At 37.8% G+C, this 20,055-nt stretch overlaps 1 protein-coding gene across 1 annotated transcript in view; it reads right to left on the reverse strand.

Annotated features, from left to right (window-relative positions):
* smyd3 (SET and MYND domain containing 3) overlaps positions 1-20,055 on the reverse strand; it is a 101,956-nt gene that overhangs the window by 67,658 nt on the left and 14,243 nt on the right. Inside the window, exons 2-5 of the mRNA XM_030131099.1 lie at positions 14,326-14,389; positions 14,131-14,238; positions 12,909-12,966; positions 12,534-12,688 (exon numbers count right to left, since the gene is read on the reverse strand). Coding sequence (XP_029986959.1) covers positions 12,534-12,688; positions 12,909-12,966; positions 14,131-14,238; positions 14,326-14,389 — 385 coding nt within the window. The remainder of the gene's footprint in view (positions 1-12,533; positions 12,689-12,908; positions 12,967-14,130; positions 14,239-14,325; positions 14,390-20,055) is intronic.

Genomic DNA, 20,055 nt, shown 5'->3' on the forward strand with positions numbered 1-20,055 from the left:
AAAGGTATCCAAAGAATAAGAATGACGTAAACCGTTCCCATTTCAAAACTAATAAACCCACAAAACAATAATGTAGCAAACAACAAACATTAGGTGTGAAATAAAACCATATGGCCATCTGGAGTACCTGCTCTGTTCCCACTGGGACAGTCACAGTTATGAAGAGATTGAAAAGCGTCTTGTGCTATAAAATCTTGTGTTCATCTGGTCAGTCCATACAGGTGTGTCAGCGGAATCTCTCCTCCCCTTTCAGCTTTCCACTTTATTGTATATAAGTGTCCTGTTGGGACAGCGACTCTAAAAACCACAGATTTACAAACTGGACACAAGACATAAACTGGAAAATAAATGAGGTTACATATAGGCCTCATGAAACTGTACTTGACAATTAATTGTCACAAATATTTCCAATCAAAGCCATTTAAGTGCTTGTTTGTGTTCACTTATGCACAAACAGTAAACCTCACGAAGATTTATTGAAACTGTACTCTGGAGTATGTAGAGATTGTATTTTTGTTTGCCTTTTTGGCCTTGTAAACAAACACAGGGCAGATGTGACATAAATAAGCTGAATATATAAAGTCTATTACTGAAATATAGTCTGGCTGGTTGAATATACTCTACTGGAATCTTTCAGTTGTGAAGCAGCAGGATTGTTATTCTCCTTCCTTCTGGTATCTGTGCATTATCACTTTGGAAACGCCCCTTGATACATTTAAGAATAACTGAATCCGAGCTGGAAGTACAACCTGAGAATTGTATGTTTTGAAGCATGTCTTTTTATGCACCATTTTCTCTCATAGGCATTTATTCATCTTAATACCATGACGTGATTCCTTGTGCATGTTCCAGCAAAACAGTTTCTCTCCAAACACTATTTTGCAAATGCAGTAAATGCAGCATCCTGAGCTCAGCACTAACCAAGAACAAGTCAACAAACCAGAAAACTTTTAACTCGTATTCCAGAATGATAGTGGAAGGAGCCAGGAAAGGTACAGTGCTGACAATATACATTTCATGATCCAGAGTTGACAGTTAAGGTAAATGTTAAAAGTCTTGAGACGGATGGAGTGCAACAATACAATGTCATCAAGAGAGCACAAAACCTCTACAATCAGAAAATGAAGTTGGAATAGTGGCAATATTATGTTTCTGTCAGTTTCATACAGTTTGCGTAATACAATAATCTAAAAATATTATGTTATATGGTTCAGTTGACACCTGAAATCATGTTCTGTTGTTTTTTTATCCAATTACTGAATATAATTTTCAAGTTGTAATTGTGTGTGTTTGTATGTATACATGAAGTTTAATTTGTTGTTTATTTTGTGCTGTGAACCGGTCATTTGTTGATATAGTGCTTACGTCCTGCTTACATCCATGATAACAGTATTACAAATGCAGTCAGCTAATGTCAACACCACACAGACTTCACATAGGTACACAAATACATGCAAATCTTAGACAGAAAACCTTCCAACTAAGCATGAATTTTCAGTTTATGTTACAGCTTTGCTATTTTTACTTAGGTCTAAATCCACTGCTCCATCACTGCACCTAGAAAAAACCTGAATCTACATCCACTGGACAGACCTTGGAAAATCTACAATTCCATCATAGAAATAAACTCCCTGTCTGTGTAATTAGCATTATGAGTGAAACCATTAACTTCTAAAAACATTATTTGCCGCCATCAGTGTTTGCAGTGGAATGAGTAATATGGCACTTCATTCAGTGATAGGCTTTATTAAACAGGCAGCCTTTATTTGTCCTGTATGAGAGGACTGATAAAAGGATCATGAGGGTAGGAGCTGATAACCCATGAGGCTGAGTGATGGGGTAATATGGCAAGTGTGAGACCAACTGTAAGCAAAAGTGTCACTGTGTATCTGATTACAGTGTCTACACCGCTGACCACAAAACCAACACTATTTCTATATTTCATCATCGTTCTATGAGTTAATGTAAAATATCTTCACAGTGAAACCTGCAGTGGCAGGTTATTGTCTCCATCTACTAGGCAGACAGTAATCCTGAAGAAATCCTGTTATTGCTACAGGGAAGATGTTTAGCCTTTCATCCCAAAGCGAGACAGTTTTAGACCATTGTTAAGGGTCAGGAGCAGGTTAATGCTGCCTGGTAGGAAGTCGTGTGCAAACACTTTCACCCCCGAAGGGAGACATGATCTTTCTTGGGTCACAGTGTCAGCATGAAAAGGCGGCATTAGCAACATAAACCTGGCTTAGTCCTGGAATTCACTGGTGAAGCTCTTGGGAGGAAATTTAGAAAATTACAAATAATTCGCAAATGCTGTTTTTGGTTTGTTATCAGCCTGCGTCCCTGTTTCCATCCCTCTGAACCACCAAAGGACAGTAATTACTGTAAATGTTGAGCCCTAGAAGAAAGGGAAATACAGGGAAGAATGAAGGGGGAAAGAGAGATGTGGCTGTCGCAGCTGGAGCCAAAGCTGTTCATTAAGTCAACCCCACCCCCAACTTAAACATGCATTCACACACTCACTGCAACATACAACACACATGCATACACGCCTATCTCTGCTAACATATTGCTGCTCAAATCACTTTGCAGAATTAAATATTGACATTCAGATTCCCGTCCATAATTATTCAAATCATCAGTCTCTCCTCCTCTCATCTCCTCTTGATTTCCCAATGTCGTCCCTTCCCATCTTCTTCCTGCCATCTTTCCATTTCCTCCACTCCTTTCCTCTCCCTTCTCCCTTTCATCTGACTACTTCTTCTACTTCTTATCAGTTCTCATTTCTAAGGGGTCCATGTCCACGTCTCCTTGTCCAGTTAACCCTTCGTCTCTTTTGGCTGTAATTGGCCCCGCTCCCTCTGAACTCCTTCTTCACCATCTCTTGTCTTTCTGTCCGATCTCTTTCGCTCATTTCCCAACCTCCCTCTTCTCCTCCTCTTCATTTCTCCCCATGAGCCCACACACATGCAGCCAATCTAAGTCAATTAAACAAATGGTTTTTATTCTCTCTTCCTATTATACTGTCTGTAACTGCATTCATGATGGACTTAAAGTCATTACACTAAGCTGTATGTGTGTGCATGTGTGTATGTCTAAGCCTAAGCTAATTAGGTAGCGCCCGTGGTGCTGCCAGCTACAATGGCAGACTAGGGGAAAATGTTAGTGAGATAAGGCTGAACATACTAACACATACACACATGGATTATTGTTGTTACACACAGACAGACAGACAAACACAGGAATGAAGACAGGCAAACATACAGTTCATAACACATTCATATTTCTTATTTTGCACTGTTGTTGGGTTTTTTTTGTATTATTATTTCTCTTCTTTTTAATCATGCAAACAACCCAGTCTGTTTTCCCTACCTCCTCCCTCTTCCCAACTCCTGAGGTTATTCATTTAGAAAAAAGTTGGCTGCATACCATACTTTCTCCATCATAACAAGTTTGGAGAGAGTGATAACTTTTCCATTTGTTAAGGTACACTAGTTCGACGACGCCTGCACCTCATTTAGCTGCTCAACAGATGGCCAATAAATAGAAAAGAAAACCATGAGAATAAATTACTCCCACACGCAAACAAGAAGTTACACTCACATCTACTGCATAGACACAGAGAATTACACCAACGCATGGATATACACAACTTATATTACAACAAACTCAGCACAGACAAATGTACGGCAAGTCATAACAACCAAAAAATTAGAGTGCATACACACACACACGTGAAATTGCACCAAACACATACACACACTCATTTCCGCTTGTGTAATTGAAGTCAAAATATATTTCAGCAGGGTATAAAATTTACTGGCACCACACTCACACTTGACACCAGGTACTATGTGAGAGTGTGTGCATGTATGTGTGTGTATGTGTCCACATTCAGCCTGTCTGTGATAAATCGTCTCTATTCATTGGTAATAAACAATACAACATACTTTTCCATAGGGAGACGTCTTGCTTGTAGTATGATCAAATGGTGTGTGTGTGTGTGTGTGTGTGTGTGTGTGTGTACATTTCCCCAGAGTCCAAGTAATAGCCTCCTACACAGAACCATTAATACAGTTACTTTTAACCTTTTACAGAGCAGATTGTGTGCTCTCCTTTCTACCTTTCTTGTTCTTTTTCTGTTGCTTTTTTCACTGCATCCCCCATTAGTCTACTCTCCCAATTTTCTTTTGTCAGCTTTACCCCCCCATATCTTTTTACCTTCTACCTCAACGCTCCTACACCCATTTTTCTCTTCTTCCCTCTACACCTGTTCCTTTTACAACACTTTCAGGCCCATTTTTGAGGCCATTTCTTCTCACATTGTTTCATAGTTACCTTTAATGAGTTTTTGTGCCTTTTCTGGTGCAAACAACAAGTTAATCAATGAATCTCTTCTCCCTTTTCATTTTGCTTTGCATTTGCTTTTCCTCCCTGATAAACTTTTGTACAAGCAGATTAACAAAAACGCTGCCAGAGACAATTTTCCTCTGAGATAAGAAAAATGCTTAAAAGGACAGTTTTTTCACAAACTCATAAATTTAATTTTGTCTTCTGGGTTGAATGACATACAGTGATTCTTTGCTTCATACCTGGCATTATCTAAAACTATTAAAAGTAAAATTTCTCAGTCTAAAACTTGTGCAAACTCTTGTTTCTTCACCAAACACAGATTGCCTTAGACTTGGTAATGACATGCATTTTTGATGATATGATTGTAGGTGGACACTTCTGAGTAGCAAAAAGGATTTAGATCTGACTGTTGAGACTACACATAGATGTTGTCTTGAAATGGCCACATTATTTTAACTTTGTGTCCAAAAATTTGAGCAAAGCAACACAGTAGAAATGCCTATGCAACTGGTGTCATCTGCATTAGTTTAAGTACACGCTACAAACTCAAACATCAACGTCAGGCAGAACAATGAGATCCAATTGTGTGAGTTGGCTTTTCCCATTACATATGAAAATAACTAAAAGGTCAGAGAGATATATCATGACTACGCTAAACATTTTGGACATATTAGTATGCCTGAAAAACAGAAAGGAATATATAATGTTGGCATTGTTTTAATTTTGTTTTTAATTTATTCATTTAATCAGTTAGGATGTTTTAAAAACAACAGTTCACTCTGTCTTTGCAAACTGACAACATGTTCATGTTAATATGCTTTAAAAAATTGGGAAGTGACCTTCAATCACATGCAAACACCTGACATGTATGTGGAGACACGTTAATACCAGGTCTCAACAGGGTCTTGCATAGTCTGATATTTGACTGCATATCTACTAATAATTATCTTGTCAGTCCACTACCCTCATATTCTGTTTTATATGCTAAGTATACAGTTTCTGCGGTAGAACTGAGCTGTACATCACCAGCACTAGGTTTTAAATATTCTATATGGTAAAGCATGTGATGTTTTAGAGTGTAATGTAATTCAACTCAAAGCTGATTGTGTCTTTCAAAAAACTACAACTGTAAAGTGACTTTTAAAGCTATAAATATATGACACTGATGAAAAATTGCGGTGAAACTTGGCCTGAGAGGGAATATGAGGAGCAATATCGATGAAGTGGAGGAACAGTAGACAGTGGAGGGCGAATGAATGCGGCTGAGTGAGAGCGAGAAAGATACTGCTGAACAGGTTGAGAGCATGTAGAGAGGTCTATGTGCATAAGTGTGTGTTTTATGGGGTAACATGTGGGTCATCAGGGAGTGCATGTGAGAAATGAGTCTCAATGCAACAAAGGCTGAAGCAGCAAACACTGACTAACACACACACACACACACACACACACTGAGGCCTGCAAGTACACACAAACACACTTGTGAAGCTTATGCACAAACACAGACAAACAGGAATACACATGCATGTTCAAAAATGTAAAAAAAAAAAAAAAAAAAAGCGTAACTGGAGGTTAAGAAATACATGCACACAAACACAAAGACACATAATACATACTCACTCCTGAGAAGGGAAGTTGCTTGAGGGAAGCAATAAAATGTGCTGCAGCCAGATCTCATCTGTCACTGCTTATTGCACCACTGCAGTCTGACCAATACACACTCATAGGCATGCACAACTGCAGTTTTTCTGCAGTACATACATAGCTGCATAGCTCTGTATACCCACACTATGCAGTTATATGCTGCACATGAAGCACACATGAACACACTTCCTCCCTCTCTTCCCCTGCTGCCCCTCTTGGGTATATTAAGAGCAGTAATGATGCTATGGCATTACTTCATTGTGTGTGCCTGTGTGTGTCTGTGTTTCTCTGTGACACTATTAGTGCGCTGTGGAGGGAGTAGCTATTAGCATAAAGAATGGTTTTATAGTTCAAAACACTCCCCCAAAGTAAAGAGCCCAGAACCCCAACACACACATGCATGAAAATACAAATATACACACACAGTAATGACCTATTTTGTTAAGCACACTGAACGTTTCAAGTATACAATTATAACCTCCTCATTTGTTATTTGTTATGTACTTGAGCCATTAAAGAGAGAAAGAGCATGAGGGCAGAAGAAAGAAGCTGGAAGAGACTGAAAGAGCTACATATTTAAGGAAGAATAATGAGGACGGAGACGTGGAAAAGGACGTGAGGACAGACTGAGGAACTGAAATAGAAAGGGCACAACAGGAGAGATGTATGGATAGTTAAAACAGATGAGAGAGAGAGAGAGAGAAAAGCAAAACAATACATGTCTACAGGAATATGGAAGACAGCACACAGGATAAAGAAAGAGAGGCTGAACTGAAGCCTCCCCAGTCCTTCTCACTGCTGGTTAAGAGAGCTGTTCATGCAATCACAGTGCCCCCTACTGCCAGCAACTAAAACACCACATGGAATACACATTTACACAAGTTAGTTGTCTTCATTCTTGGTTTTCTCCATTCCACTTTTTAATATTATTCATTTAGAGCCGTCTTTCCTGAGAAGAGAATGCTTTCTATTGAGAAAATTGTTTCAGTTAAATAAATGAAATAAAGTGTCTGCACATTACTGAATTGACAAGACATGTTCAGGTTTAAGTGAAACATGAATGTGAAATGTCAGCTCATATCATTCACACTCATTATCCTTATTTCCATTGAACAATCAAGGGAATTTGTGATGAACCTCTGAAACGTCACAAAATGAATCAAAATGAAAACACGGTCCATAAGTTCAATCAGACGTATTCACTGTAAACAGTTCATACTGTCCTCTAAGTTACAAGCAACTTGCAATTAGTGACAGACATTCAGCTCAGACCCTTTAGTTTGATTAATCAATGACCTTGACCTTTGACCCCTGATCCCCAAAATGTGACAAGTTTTATCCTTGAGTCAATTTGTGTCCAATCTGAAGAAATTCCATCAAAGCATTCTTAAGATTCTATGTTCATGAGAATGAACAAGCATGAGATTCAAGTGACAATGACCTTCAACCTTTGGCCACCCAAGTCTTTCCTCTTCATCCTTACTTCCAAGTAAACTTTTGTAACAAATTGTGTAACATTCTCTCAAGTCATTCTAAAGTGAACAGGCTTCAAATGCAAACTCTAAAAAAGCAAATGCGAAATAGAAGCATGTCCATCTACTGACAACCATGGTTGTAACAAACAATGACATGATATTCTATGATCTATGATATTTCTTATGGTCAGTCATGTACTTGCTGCTAGAATGAGCCTGAACCACTTCTCATCATGAGTGAACATGATGAGAATATAAGGGAAGACACTGCAGAGGCAGTTAATCAGATGAGTCACATGAGTTACATGTTTGCGGAGCTTTTCATAAAAGGTGTTTCGACCTCCCAAATCCTTTACAACATCCATCTTTCTTTCTTTTTTGTAAACTTTTGCCATTTCCATCCACTTTTTCCAATGCAACACTTAACAAAATGTACGGAACAATATGTTAGAGACATTTAACTACTGTGGATTTCAAAGTTCAGAGTGGTGGATTTAGAGGGATCTAGCAGCAGAACTGAGATTTCCTCAGAAAGAACCATTTATAGTTATAGAGGGAATGAGTCCTTTTCTACAGGGTCCACCACAGAGCATTACTATCATCTAATAATAATAATTCTCTTTCAGGTGTATAGTATTTAACCATTACTTTCTTCTGACTGATGCTTAGAGTCCAGAACACACACTGAACAACCAAATGTGTGGGTCCATCTTTGTATATATGCGTCACACCACATGTATCAAATACCTGTAAACACTGTTTTCTGTGTCACCTCTTTGTCCTCTTCCTTTTCCTTTGGCATTCAAGAGGAGGCTGCTATAACAGGATCATTAGACACTTTACTTCCTACACCTGACATCACAGCATGTCTGCTATTTAACACCTACACAGCACAATGTTAAACACACAATGCATAATAACGCCTTACATGCTGCAGTAAGTCAAAAGGTATTCGCACAAAGGTGTTAGATGACAACATCCTTCACAAAGCAAAGTAAATAATAAGTACACATGTGTGCATCTGCCAGCAGTAATAAGAGGATAAGGGGATAAAGAATTATATTACAACAGCAGACTGTAGGAAGTGGGTCATCTATACAACCAGATTTCTAGTATACGTCTTTGTGTTGTGCATGTTCATATACGAAGTCACTTGAGAGTTTGAGCAAAAGAAAGGACTCATAGCTCAGCTGTGTGTTTAACCAGCACAGTCTCATTACAATATTGGATGACAATACAATTTTGCACGTGATCTGGACATATTATGGGGCTTTTCCACTGCAAAATGCACACTGAATCAACTCCCATTTGTTTGGGTACAAGGCCATGATGTTGTCTTCAACTCAGCAAAAAACTTTATCTTTATAGTAACATTTTCATTTGACCATTGCATGATTTTGCAAGGTATCATATAATCAGTTGTGTAGAACAATAAATGAGTAGAATTTAAATATAACATAGGATGTAGCAGTTTGGCTATTGAAAAAACATCAGGTTTTGTTCAGTTCCATCACATAGAATGTGTGTATAGTGATGATTTGAGTGAGTAATTCTCAACTTCATCATTTTTTATGTAACAGTGCTTGCTTTGCCACGTCGCACATCTAAAAGAAATTTTATTCTTATGGGACTTTCTCATAAAATAACGGTGTTAAGCCATTGCCACAGCTCATCTGGAATCTTGACAGAGGTGATACTAAAAAGAGTAACAAATACCATCCACTACTTTTGATTGCTAGACGATAAGTTGAGTCAAGTCTGTAAAAAAGAAAAAAAAAGGAAATAATTTTTTTCCTGCCAACTTGTTCATAGATTTCTAATACCTATATACTGTATTAAGAAAAAGAGGTGACTGCTGGGAACCAAAGGCATCTGCCTGAGAGCCAACACTCATTTGCAGATGAGTATGGCACTGCTCCCATTCAGGTTCAAAGCACTGCTCTTATTCAGTAAAACTGATCACAACCATTTAGTTGTGATCAGATGAAGTTTGACAGACTGACAGGATGCCACCTGTGACTGCTGCTAGTCCATCACTGAATTTTGACAGTAATTGTGGTTCTGATTGGCAGTAGGTCTATCCAATCACATCCACAGACATTTTGGTATGAGCCTGTTCATAACGCCCCTGAACATAGAAGGCCCAGACTAATTCTCATTTAAAAATTAGACTCAGTTAAAAAATTAGTCTGGCAGTACCAGACTAGCAAAAAAAGCCATACAACAACCCCAAAATAGACACACTGACAAAATTTGTTGCCACTTATAGTGACACATTTCGATCTAATCAAACTTAAAGTGCTCCTCCAATATTAAAAAAACACTTCTCAATTAATTAGCGATCTCTGTTAGCTTGTCAGTAGGGTCTTGATAACACCATAACTGATTTACACAAATGGAACCATACGTCAGACCAAACCTATAGGTACAGATGTATATCTGTAAACATTCACACAAACATCCAAAAATAAACATTAGAGGTATGTACAGATCAGCTGGTTTGTTCTCCCTTATTACGCTCCGAGAACCCTGTCCGCTGTTGTTAATTCTGCTCCTCTTCAGCTCCCAGCCGTCTGTCTTTCATATGAGGCTCCAGTGAAAACACTGCAGACATTCTGTCACAGTAACTGCTAAATGATTAAATATCTCATTCCCTTGGTTCTTGTTGTTGAAAGGTATCACAACGGTGACAATTAACGTTAACTGACAAATTAATTTTCAGCAAGTGACATTCATGAAGTTGCTAACATAGACCGGATATTATCACTGTTTTCTGTCCCCAGTTTGTGTTGTGACAAATTTGTACATTCTCTGACCTCTTTAATCTCCTTCCCTCTCTATCTGTAAGGCTCCCTCTTTTCTTCTCCCTCCATCATCTCTCAGTTCCCCTCTCTTTTCTCTCACATACTCGTCTTCTCTTTAATCCACTCAGTGTTGTTGGCTCTTCATCCCCCTCAGAATGGAGGAGAACTCCCACTGGAATCTTGAACTCCATTAATCAGCAGCTTTCCAGTTTTCTCAGCTCTGCATCCAATTCCCCATGCACACATTACACATACACCAAAAACACATTAACACAGTTAGTTTCAATTTTTATACAAGAGTATTTTCACAGTGAGGCTGTTTAGTCCAGTTAAATCAGACTATGCATCACCACTTTATATAAAATTCATGCGGGCAGATGCGAACATTGCAATAACACACAGCCTCACTTATGAAGGTGTGGTAAAATAAAGTGGTAAAGCAAACACACAAATGGTAAAGCAGTTAGCCTGTGGTGGGAACAACATTCAACATCGATCTAACATGACTGCCAGGGGGACTCTGTAACTTTGAGCTCAACATTTCACTTTACAGGCTTGCATGTGAACGATATAGAATGAATACCTTTAGATGCACACTGATACTGTACTGTTATTCCAAGTATCACAACATGTTTGTATTTCAAACTAGGCCTTATTCCATATATATTGTGTTTTCTGATCAAGACTTGTGGAATTTACCAATATTATTCTGGTTTAAGGAGCATTCTACAGCTTAGTTGGAGGTTCTGTATTGTACACAACCCTGTGTTTGATGAAACGAAAGAGTGAAACTGAGTTCTCACTTTTAAACAAGTCTAGAAAAAGTAGCTCCAGCTGTTATGTTGATCAGAGAGCGCCCAGCTGCACATAAATGAGAATAATGATGGAATATAAATTTTCACTTGCCATGTAAACAGCTTTGTAGGAATATTGTCTTTTTCAGAAGATGAACCAGAAAATGGTAAAATATTGACACTGTTAAGTTTCTATCACACAGTTTGGAACAAAACAACTGGATTAGAATAAGCTGGTAAAGGAAACATGGCAGTATTTTCTTGACAGTTAAGCAGAGAGGACTTCTTAAGGACCCTTTGCCTATAGTTATGTTGTTGGTGTGTACCAAATCTTACACAATTAAAAATTAGAGGAGCCACATCCTCCTGCCCCAAGCAAAATCTAAGTTCCACTGACCTCGGCCATTGACAGCAGGAGTAAAGTAGTATCAGAAAATGGCACCATGAACCAATCAGTAACATATACTGGATATACAAGAAGGATGAATAACAGGCAGAACAGCAAAAGACATCATTTTGAAGCATAACAGATAGGTTTAGTGGAAAAATATTGAATGGTTTTACAGGTATGCTAAGTAAACAAAATGACTGTGTTTATGGTAGTTGCCTTTTTTGTGTTATGGATTTCTGTTTAGCAAAAGACACCATTCTAACACATTAATTCCAGTTTTGGTTCAAAGATGATGGTGGTTTTAGAGGCATGTTCCAACAATAAAATGATGAACAGACAGTCAAGCTGATCTCATAATGAGAGGAAAAACCTTTTCACGTGGCTTTTAGAGATAAACTGCTGCTGGACTGTTTCACTGTATAAGAGAAACCTGAATTAGTGGATGGGTTAGTGTGGTTGGAGTATTTTCCCTATATTTTCCAAGAGGAAACACAACTCATCCTCTTATTTGAGCCAAAGAAAATAAACCTGAAATACTTCAGAATCTTCTGTTAAGGTCATTGTAATTCAATGATAACACTGTTAACTTGCTAATATTTATCAGGGATTAAGTATGTTTTTGTACTCACTTGGGACAAACACAACATGCATACAAAAGCTCAAACACCTTGTAGCTATGACATCTCCAAGGAGTCAGGCAGGGTAAAAGATAAGAGGTTCAGCGAAATGCAGACAGACACATCCTGGCACACATAATGATTCTGTGGTTTAAATCTAGGAAAGGCAGCTGGTATGTTTTAAGAAAATCAGACCTAAGGTTATTCGGGGAATACACACATACACACTGGGATCTAATCACAAATGCTGGGAAGATCTTAGACATATGTTGGGGTGTATCCAAACGCAGCAGGGGATGCTTAAAACAATAAACAGTTGCTTGTGTCTGTTGGTCTTTGTGTGCATGCAGTGCAGGAGTATTCGTATCCAAATACAAACTAGTGTAATTGTATGTCTATGTGTACTTCTATACAAATTCAAACATATATTCTGAACTTTTTATTGCATTTTTATATCCTACCTTTGCGATAAGGCTGAGGGGGTCTTGGCATACAGGGGGCAATGCTGACGGTGTTTCTAGTGCCAGTTCAGGGACCTCCTGTTGTAAGTACAACTGTAACATGGATGCCAGGTGGGACAAACCCTGCTTCTTCTGCTCTGACATACAGCTTAGATCTGCAAGAGAGAAAATCATCAATTTTTTCATGAGTTTTAAGAAACTGCATTTTGGCTCCCACAAGCAGATGTTCTCTTGCAGTTTGACACAACAAGGCAGAAATCTAATGTTCTGGTCTCAGATGCGTAATGAGATGTGTGCTGCGATAGAGGGAGCAACCATTTTAACAGTACCGACATTACACATAATCAAAACAGAAACACCCTTATTAAGACTTACGTGATTCATGTTCCTCTAAAGTGTAGAGCTCTTCACTGCAGCTCTTTGAAGGACTTAACTGAAATGGAAAGAATGAGAAGGTACTTTGGCATGAAATGGTTACTTTACATCATGCTTCCTTCCCTATTGTAAAACAAAGTATGCTGTATTAGTGACCAATAAGTACGAGCTATAATAATATCGTAATTGTTGTATAAACAATGTGCGAGCTGACATTATCAAGTATGTCAATCAAAAAAAAAAGTGTACAGATTCACTGTGTGGTGTAGCCTATTAGAATACTGTTTATGTACGCTTGCAATGTGCAAATATCAGTGTACATAGTCACTGCTCCACAAGTTAAGCTAGCGTGGCTGTCTTAAAACGCATGACTGAGCAAACACCAGGAGACAAAATACAGACACTAACAAGGGTCATCCTCGCTCATATGGAGGTGGTTTGAACACTGATAAAACTGGAGTTAAATGTTGTAGCTACTATTTTCTCAAATATGTAAACTATGTTAGAGATAAGTTGCCTTTAAAGTCATTTATTTCTCTTGAATTCATGTCATGTTGAGTTTAAGGGGAAGACTTTCCAAAAGGCTTCCTCAGCTCTGATGCAACTACAATTCTGAGCAAGTAAGCAAATAATAAGAATCTGAAACAAGACAGAGCTACTGCAACATAAAACACAATTTAAAAGTATGTAAACTTTCTTTATTCATAAAATCCAAGAAAATATCAAGATACCATTTTTTTGTCAGTATTACAATGAATAATGTTAAGAGCACAGGGTCTTTGCTTAAGTCTTTTGCCTTAAGAATGTGATCACTAGTTCCAACAGTCTCAAATAATTTCGATGAAAACTGGGTGTGTGATCCTACAAACTATAATAATATGCAATGGTTGGACAACTATTAATCAAAAATTATCCACAGCTCTATTCATTGTCTGTCAAATTGCCAATACATACACTGAAAAGAGTGTCCAAAAGCATCCGTGTAGCAATTAAAAACTTTGGAATCTTTGCAGGGCTGTCCTGGTCCCTCATTTATTTTAAGAATGTGACCTTCTCAAGGACTAAACATGGTTCTTGGCTCGATTTCTTTTTATTATGAGCCACAACGCGCAGTCTTTTATAAAAGTATGCAGCAGCAAAACATTACATGAAAGCAGTGTTTTAATGGCATTATTACTGCGTCTTTCATTGTCCTTAACAGAGAATGACTCCAGACATTTACCAAGGCAAAGATGAGTCTTGCAGCCAGACGGACTGAGTCAGTGGGTATTCTGGGTAGGAGGCTCCGCAGACATTTACACTCAGTCTTATGGACAGACCAGGCTTGTTTCTGCAGGAGAAGGCCATTTCAACAAATTGAAAAACACTAAAATAATACACACATGCGCCCACTTTATCAGACAGGCACACATTTTACCTGGCAGGTGATATTGCAGTAGCGAGCCATTTTGCACTGAGAGCACCTCAACAAGGTCTCACATCTGAAAAGGAAAGAGAAGAGGATTAAATTAATTCGGCACAATTTGTCAGTTGAGACAAATCTGGTAAATCTTCTGTATGTAGGGGAACAAAATGATTCAAAGGTTGATTCACTGTTATCAAAAAGCTCCTAGGCCAGGAGCAGAAAAATATTCAATCTTTTCCAGAAGTGAAGAGTCAGTGAGCTGAAATAAAGATGAGAACTTCAAATGTTTAAATCCCTGATGTCAGACTTTTGATTCACTTGTGCCATTTGACTGTCTGCATAAATCTGTTCACTCTCTCCAAATACAAAACTCTTTACCAACACTGAGCTCATATCCACTGAAACATACTTTATTCTCCTGTAAATGTGCTGACCTTTCTCCTTGTAGAGAGAAAACTTATGTTCATCCTTTCCAGTTCGCTATATTAGGCAGATTCTGAGCTTTCATCTAGTTTTATCTACCTTGTTCCACTTCCAGATTGTCATCTAAAAGCAGTACATTAGATGCAGTCCTCACTGTCATAGCCTGTTAGTGTCACAGCACTTGGATGTGTCTGAGTGGCCGTGTGTGTGTCCTCTTGTGGTGTTCCTGCCTCCCAGGTCCGCTATGTTTTTCAGAATGACACTGCTGTCCTTTCCAGTTTGCCTGTCAGTCTGATAATAAGCCAGAACACAGCACTGTCTGTCTGCTCCATGTAGCCAATTACAGCCAGCAGAGAGTCTATCACTAAAACACACATACGAGATGGGATCTGACTCACATGACCTCTGACACAGTGTGTGTCTGTGTATGTTTGTGCACAGGCCACAGGGATCCACATATATATTTACAACAGGACTCTGCCTGCAGTATATAACATCACAGCATATACAGATGACTTCAAAGACTGTTTGACTGACTTTTATTTGGGTCTTAATTCATTCATCATAATTTATTACATCACCTTGTTTTCAGTGGTGGCATTCTATAATCTGTTATCACTGTATGTTACATCATTGCTACGTTCAACTTACTATATAATAGGATGTCCTATCAGCCAACAAAAAAAAGTACATATTTTCAATGTTTTGGACGATTTTTTTTTCTTATACTTTATTTTTATTTGTTTTATCAACAGACAATACAACACAGAAACTAGGGGTCACTGGTTGAACACCAAATATTTTAATGATGTTTTGGACAATTTTAAAATTAATTTCTGGCTGCATGAACTGAAGACAAAACATGATTGAAAAATACACTTTCTCTACTAAACTGGACTAATTGGAGAAAAACACTCACAATTGATAATTACAAGCAAACAGTGAGCGTGAAAAGTCTTCAGAGGAATATTTGATTTTGCGATTTATGCATTTTTCAGTTCTCACTATACTTTCAATATATATTGCCCGGCCCTAGATGCTTTATAAACATCAGTCAGCCAGTAAAAAAAAAGCTGATGTCAACAGTGGCTGATGGCTGACACTAGAGAAAGATGGTTAATCGATTTGGCTGATTAATAGGATATCATCTAAAAAATAAAGGCATCAGCTAAATTTGGCTCCAATAATATCCGAAAGCTAACGTCAGGATGTTTCTACTGTTAACTGCTGACTCTGACAGAACATATGAAGACCAAAAACCACAAATTTCACCTGGAATTACCGATGACTTTCAGTTCCACATTTACTGATTCATTACTTTGACTTATTTTGACAGTGATTATCTAGTCAAAGTAAAAACAGTTGTGATTTTTTTTTCTCAAGTGGATACCCACTTTTTCCTGACAAACTATGTAGTATCAGATATTATATATATTAAAAAAATCCACTAAAATTTGATGTTTACTGGAAACATTGGCTTTGAAGGACAATAACAGCCCATCTTGACTTTGTATGTGTAGAATGTTGCTCAGTTCCACTTTTTTGATTGATTACTCTGCAATATAAAATTATTTATTTATTTATTCATTCATTCATTCATTCCATTAACTTCAATGCTTGCCATATTCTTTTTTTAGGAAGAGATAAGGGTGATACCGGCTGATGAATGGGTTATCTGTTTTTTCCTGCTCTTAACTATCATTATTCAGCCTTTAAAAATCCACTAACAATCAAACCTTTGTGTGGTATGAGCTCGTCTGGATTAAGATGCCATTCTATTAAAAGACAGACAGAACAAATCACATATTATTGCTAATTAAATATGACAAACTTACAGTGACTCCTGTGATGATCGTACGAAAAATGAGGTAGCAGAGAACATGCAATTATAGATGTGAATGCATCAGCCCGGGGCTTATCCTGCTGTTATGGGACATTTGATTAAATTGGACACCCTCATGAACACTGATTATGATATTATGTGAACCTTAAAGGCAAAGGCTGGCATATAGTATGAAAACACACAACTTGACACAAACGTAGAAGAAGGCTGCTGCTTGTTAACATTAGTGACAGAAGTTAAGTGCTTCCTATGACAGTCCATTAGTTGTTATTAGAACCAGACAGTTCAGTTGTATTTGGCTCCAGATTCTCACAGGGTCGGACAAGTTTCCAAAAGACTACCTTCTGTTCTTGTCTCTTTTCCTCTACCCTTACATTTATCTTATTCACTACATCCCTCTTTATCTGTCTCATCTTTCCCCCTCCTCCCCCCCTTTGTGTTACACTGCTGTGTCTTATTTGCACTGACCTTTCCAGCTTGGAAATCAGTTTTAGATTTACAGTCTCACCCTGGGAAGAAAGTTTACAAAAACACGACTATTCTTGCCATGTTGAGATCTCGCAGAAACAGGGAAGCCACCCACAGCTTAGGAAACACATTCCTGCAGTGTGAGGCACAAAGCAATAACAACAGATAGAACCAGCTAAGTTGTAAACAGTCAGGCTCTGTGCAGCTTCAACACAGAACATAACTCACACACTAAGAGTTGGGTCACATCACAAGCTGCCAGCTGCAGGAAGTCCATCCATTTTCCATGTACCTACGCTCACAGAAGTTGACCAAAACCACCTTTTTTAATCTTTACTCACTCCTTTTAGGAGAATATTGTTGGAAATTCCATATCAAAATAGCTATACACAAACAATGATCCAAAATGAGCAATAAATACACCATGAGAAACTATTAAAATGATGTACTATGGAGTATGTTTTAATAAAGAAGAGGATTACAAGATATTAGGAGAAGAACATGGAGCCCATTTTCATTGAAGGAGTTGAAGGATAAGTTGAGATAAATACAGTACAAAGGTATAATCATATCATGAAGCCAATACTATCTCATGCAATTTTTCATGCATCAAACTTTTATAAATGCTTGGTCAAAACAATAACATCTAGTGACAGAACTGAGGTTTAATGCATTAAAAGGAGCAATCAAACACTTACAATCCCGGACCATGAGGCAAGGTTCCTGGCACCACAATTAAATCACTGTCCTAAGTATCTTAAAGCTGTAGCTAATACCGATACTGATGGCCACTGTGGTTGGCTCCCATTGACTCACATAGAACTCCAGTCTAAAAATAGTGCACCAATAGTTTTTCCCAGGACTCATTCCAGTTTCATCTGTTTTAGTTTGTAACTCTAATAAATGATCTGGTGGTCCATCTTTTTCCTCTATTAATGGTCTCAGGGAAAATAGAAGCGTTGTCTTCTGTCTCAGGCTTAGATTGACAGGTGTGTATGTCAACTCACACAACTGCCAAATTAGACTTTCTGAGTTTCCATTAAACACACACACATAGCTCCATAAAAACCATGAACACAACAAGAAAACACACACTACAGTAAGTGCACGACTTACAGTTATCTGAACTGACTAATACAGTGCTTTATTTAGGTTATGACAGAACCACTGGCGCACACTCACATTTTAGTTATGTGACATCATGAGTTGAATAAAAAGATACATCTCTGCTCTGGCCTCTAGGCAATAATTACAATGGTACAGGACCATATGCTCCCACATACAGTATGATGTGTTCACATAGGTAACAATGTCTGAGATAGACTAACAACACTGCAAAAAGGATCAGATAATAATAGGAAAAGACTGTGAGACACAACAACAGGAAACAGAAAGATATAAACTTTGTTTATGCTTCTTGGTTCATTAGTATGCAACTGCTTGATGAACACTAAACCATCATTTCGTGTATGAGGATTACTCATTATTTTCATACAGAGATGCTCAAGATTCCTCTTTGTCATGTTCACTTACTGGTATTCTTTTGTCCCTCACATCTCCCTGCCTTTTTTCAGCCCTCTTTCCCCCACCACTCTGTTCCTTTGGCTTTTTTCTCCCTCTGTTTCTGTCAGACACTGTGTGAAGTGATGGTGTTCCTTATGGCAGGTCCATGGCTGGACTGCGGGCACAGCAGGAAAATTCATGAATAACATTAGATGGGTTTCATTAGGAACATGCAAACTGGCTGAATAAAAAACAGGCACACTGTGTCTCTCTCTTTGTAAGCAGTCCCCTCCTCATCTTTCCAATGTCAAACTCTCTTTCTTACACTGTTCGTTTTCTGTTTCCCTCCTAACATCTCAGCGGCTCTTCCATTTCTTTACTCTCTGTCATCAGTTCGGTGCTCATCAAAATCAAAGTCCATGATTGTGACCTATACAGGAAGTGCTGTGGCCTGGGATTTAGAAAACTGAAAAGAGGCAATATTTTACATGGTATATCTGTGTAAAATATATATTCACAGTTTTATGAATTACCTAAAATAAAGTGTTGGTTTTTCAGCCCTGCTATTCATCAGCAGACATGGAAATTCTGACCTGAGATAATGTTACTTTCAATAATAATTTTAAGTTTCCTTAATACTAATGTAAAACAGACAGTTTAATTTCAAGGCTGTTAAGGCTGGAACTAAGGGTAAACTAGTTATCACTGTTTTTAAAGGGTTGCAATAATTTTTTTTAGCTTTTAAACAGGAAAAAGCCAATAAACATTGGAAAAGGATGACAATTGACCTTATTAAAAACTACAAAACTGTTGAATCAAATGCCTTGCTTGGTCCAAAAACAAATAATCTTCAGTTTAAGGTCATAGAGGGGTAAAGAAAACAGGAAATGTCCAAATTTAAGAAGCCTCAATCATAATTTTGAGTTTTCTCATAAAAATGTAATCAAATTGTTTTTTAAATAGTCAGTAATTAATTAAATAGGTGTCGACTAATCAATTAGGCATACTACTCAGAAACCTGAACTGCTCACAACACACAAAACCAAACTAAGAAGGCTTCATAATATCTTGGACAAACTGCATTTCATCATAGAGTTGACAAATTACTTAACATTAACATTTTTTAATATATAACTCTCACTTCAACTAACACACTTGTATTCTATGTATGAAAACATGAGATCCTTTAAGACCTTGTAAATGCAGCAATTATTGAACTGTTCCAAATAATCAAGCCTCTCTCAGAAAAGATAACTCAAACCTTTGTGCAGGACAAATAAAAATGAGAGACATGACTGAGAAAGAGAATGAGTTACTGTCTGAAAATTAAATTAGGAAAGACACAAAAAGAGAAAATCATGTAAAAGCGGTACAGGGTTAACATGTCTCTAGAGCAACTGAAGTGCAGTGGTTTGACTGAAATATTGCAGTTTTCTGCATTGATATGCAAGAGCATAGATGTGTGCACTCGCATGTGTATATGGTCAATTTTGTCTTTGCTATCA

This window comes from Sphaeramia orbicularis, chromosome 3 (assembly GCF_902148855.1).
Source record: "Sphaeramia orbicularis chromosome 3, fSphaOr1.1, whole genome shotgun sequence".
Lineage (NCBI taxonomy): Eukaryota > Metazoa > Chordata > Actinopteri > Kurtiformes > Apogonidae > Sphaeramia > Sphaeramia orbicularis.